The 4,196-nt window shown below is 43.0% G+C and overlaps 1 protein-coding gene across 1 annotated transcript; it reads right to left on the reverse strand.

Annotated features, from left to right (window-relative positions):
• LOC107639997 lies at positions 1,439-2,671 on the reverse strand. The gene is made up of 2 exons (XM_016343546.1): positions 2,293-2,671; positions 1,439-2,211 (listed from the first exon to the last, which is right to left on the reverse strand). Exons 1-2 carry the CDS (start codon positions 2,669-2,671, stop codon positions 1,439-1,441), a joined length of 1,152 nt encoding a protein of 383 aa, XP_016199032.1.

A 4,196-nucleotide genomic window follows, 5' to 3' on the forward strand; every position in this document is an offset into this window, starting at 1 on the left:
GGACGTGGCAGACAGGGTGGTGAGGAGGCTGCCCGCAATAGAGATTCTGTCAGCCCGCCAGTCCACCACTCCGATGATCCAGGGCAGACAGTTGGGACTGTTTCAGGACCCGTACTGGGAGACTACTTGTCACTGAGACCACCTGGCTCACACCACTCGGAGGCAGGGACCAGTCAGCAGGGATAGAGACCCGCAGCCAGTGTTCATGTTGATATCGGGACGCAGTTTCATTTGCCGTTTAGCCCGTCGGATCTTGGTCCCCAGTCTGACTACCAGCCCATACTGGACACCCATGACATGATTGATGTCACGATGATGGTGCCGAACTAGATGGCTCCTGTGATACAGGCTGGTGATTTCGGTTTGGGAGATGTGTTCACGACGCCACAGCAGACCCAACCATTCTCGCAGATGCATACTACGCCACCTCAGTCTGCACACCTGGCACGCCTTCCAGATGATCACTCTAGTAGGTCGTCATCCGCTGCAGATTATGCGACTATGAGGGATCAGATGAGCACTCCTGCACCTAGTCCGGTTCCTACACTTGGTCGCGGACAGCGGGATGTCAAACCACCTGCGTGTGGCACAGGTGGGTGTCTCGACCCGCGGCTGCATGGACGACATGCTGGTCGACGGGGTGGCGGGCCAGGGTGTGGGTAGTTATTTCTAAGTCGCTATGCTTGTCATATGGATTCGTAATGTACAAAAGGATATTTTGCTGTAAACAAATTAAAATACATCATGTTTACGTTTACAAACAGTTTCCTTATATATTGCTTTGTCCTCATTTCATGAACTTTCTAGTGCAAACAAATCTGTTGTAAACAACATGCCTAGCGAAACAATAAAAGTAAATAGAAAGTTTTCAAACATATAAATAAATGTAAACTAAACCTTACGACTAACGTCGACTAGATGACTCCCCGCCACCATCAAGGGTAGTACAAGTTCTCCGTGTGTGTCCGCTTTGGCGACATAATCCGCATAACTTCTCGCCAGTATTCTCAACGTCATCCATGTTGTTGCGAATTCTGGAGCTGACGGGCCGACCTCTCTTCACCCTCATCATCCTCGTGTTGGGCCGAATACAGGGTCCTTCATACCATGGCCAGTGGTCCTCATGCCCTATCGATCGAAACTCTTATCTATAAACATTGAAGACCGACTCCATGCGGTAAACAGGATGAACAAACCTCTTCCAATCTAGTCTTGCATGAGAGTAAGATGCAAGAATGTGACGACAGGGAAGGTGAAGAGCCTGAAAATACCCACAATCACACGTGCCCTCATTAAGTAGCACCTGATAATTCTGTTGCCTGGACCCAGGAACTGCCGCTAACTCTTCAACCGTGAAGTTTGCTCTCGATCGATCAAACTGGTAAACATTCATAGTGTTCACGTGTTTCGAGTTGAATTTTATGGCCTTCATCAGTGTCTAAGAGAATTCAGCACCGACTTGAAGTTGGGCCAGTGCCTCAGAACCCTTCCTTGCAAAGAGTTCACTCAGGCAGAAATAACTTGACTTGACAAGAGCAGTGATCGGCAAATTGTGGGACCCCTTCATAACAACATTAATACACTCGGATATATTCGTCGTCATGTGACCAAATCGACGACCCTCATCAGCATACTGTTCCCACTGTGACCGTGGCATTTCCTCAAGCCAGTTAATGATGGCTACATTTTCGCCCCTGAGTCGACCGTAACAATGAGCAAACTCACGCTGTGACTTTGAATACGCTGCGTTAATTAGGACCTTCTTCAAGTCTTTGTTCCTGAAGTGAGTCATGAAGTTGGCTACAACGTGTCTTGTACAAAACCCTTGGAAGGCGTGAGGTGGTTTCCATAGACTCCCGTCGGCGTTCAATGCACCATCAATAGATTTGTGCCTATCTGAAATCACTAAGAGCCCGGGTTGTGGTGTGACATGCTCCCGCAGATACGACAGAAAGAATGACCACGCCTCCTTTGTCTCACCCTCGACAATGGCAAATGCAATAGGCAGAATGTTTGCGTTTCCATCTTGAGCTATCGCCATCAATAAGGTCCCACCGTATTTACCATATAAGTGAGTGACATTAATGAAAATAAGTGGCTTGCAATGCTTGAAAGCCTCAAAACACGGTGAAAATGTCCAAAAGACCCGCTGAAACATGACAATATCCGTCAAGCCAGGCCAAAGTTGAGTCACCAGTTGCACCCAAGTACCTAAAGAGACAAATCTAGATGTGTTATTGTACACCTATGAATTTTAAAACGGTAAATAACAAAGCTTGAAATAAATCTTACCAGGCAAGTACATCTGCATTGCGAATAACCAACGAGGCAGCTCGTTGTATGACTCCTCCCAATCGCCATATATTCTGGCGATCACTCTCTGTTTTGCAAGCCAAACCTTTTGGTAGGATGCCTTGTAACCAAAGTGCCTATCCACACCTCCTTGAAGAACCCTGATGCTGATTGTTGGATCGGCTTTGACCATTGTGAAGATGTGTTGTGCAATCACCTTCGAATCTAACCTACCATGGTCTTGTCCCATCAAAGTTTGCATGCAGGAATGAGACCCATTGTATCTTCTAACCTCCCACTTTTCTTGCTTTCGACGATATGATATCAGTATGCTCCAATTATAACCGGGCCCGAACTGGATATGTTGTGCATTATACATCTACTGGTCACTTTCTACTATTTTGTAATCCGCAGCCTTCCTAATGCTGTACTGCTTAACTGCCAGCATCACTTCTTCCTTGTCCTTAAATTGTTGTCCAACCTCAAACTCATTGCTTGGATCCTCTTCAGAGCCTCCCTGGGTAAACGACCAATCCGAAGTTATTGCATCGAGATTCAACCTCGTGAAATGATCTGGTCGGTCATATGGTTGAGAGATGGCAGGCAGTGTAAGAGCGATCTGAGTGTCACCGTAGTAGTTCATCCCTTCTTCCTCGTCACTATCATCGGGAATTTCAGCTGGTTCTTCCTCGGCGTCGTCTACCTCATCGGGGTTAACTTCATATTGATCCATCATTAGATCTCTAATCGCTGAACCATCATGACTTTCAATCCCATCGTCCATCAAGTCAACATTACAAGCTTCAATATTTGACCCCTCCTGACTCCCCTTGGGTGGCATATTAAGATCCACCATAGTCCTTCTAATAGTTCATCTAACAGCTCCACTCAACAGATTATTATCGACCGTATCTGCAGATGATCCTCGGCCACCCACCTCAATGAGATACAAGAATAATTTCAGCAGATGGATATTTGTCCATCGGTTGTGCCATGACCGTATGAGCCGTACGACCTCGTCGTCGCGCAAATGGTACCTAATTCACGACAACAAAGGTATTTCTCACTACCGTAATCTCATAAACATAATAGTAACAAAGACAATACGAGTGTAATATACCTTTTATAAAACAAACTGCCATCTACTTCTGTCGAACATCTGTAGTAAATTTTTTTAACCATTTTTTTCTCTTGCTGTCCGACGAAATGCAATATCAAATTCTTCAAAGCTGTTAAACTGTTAACCTCCGGTGTCATGTAGGTGAATATCAGTTGCCCCGATCTAAAAACTATAGAACCCTCTTCGTCATACACTATTTCACCATCGTATTGAACGGATAACAGTGAATTCCTTGACATCGTAGAGAAAATGTCAACCTTAAAAATGAAAACCAATACTGTGCTTTGCATCTACTCTCCAATAACCATACTTTTATCATTGAAACCCTTCATATAATTCGTCGGGGGTTCGACGAACTTGTCCTTATTACCAAAAAAAAAATTGTATCCTAAAAAATAAAGCTGGAATTTCCGATTTAGGGAAATATTTATTTATTTTTATTTTATTTAAGAAAAAAATCCTTAATTAAAAACATAGGATGTCAAAATATATTTAAATTTTAGTCCATGCTCAACAAATGAGGTTTATTATTTTCTTAAACCTTATTTATAACTTCTGAACATAGGTCGTCTTATACTAAACTCTCATACTACTACTCCTCCAATATATGAGGTGTTTAAGATTTAAACCAAACTTAGAATATATTTTGTTAGTTTTTAATTCATCGTTATCTAGTACAATTTCTAGGTCAAGTTTGGAGTAGATATTCAATCTAAAATCATATTTTATTGTTAAAATATATAATTTTTGTGAAATAAGTAATAAAATAATATATTTTTACATT

The sequence above is a fragment of the Arachis ipaensis genome, chromosome B05, assembly GCF_000816755.2.
Source record: "Arachis ipaensis cultivar K30076 chromosome B05, Araip1.1, whole genome shotgun sequence".
In the NCBI taxonomy this organism is placed as follows: domain Eukaryota; kingdom Viridiplantae; phylum Streptophyta; class Magnoliopsida; order Fabales; family Fabaceae; genus Arachis; species Arachis ipaensis.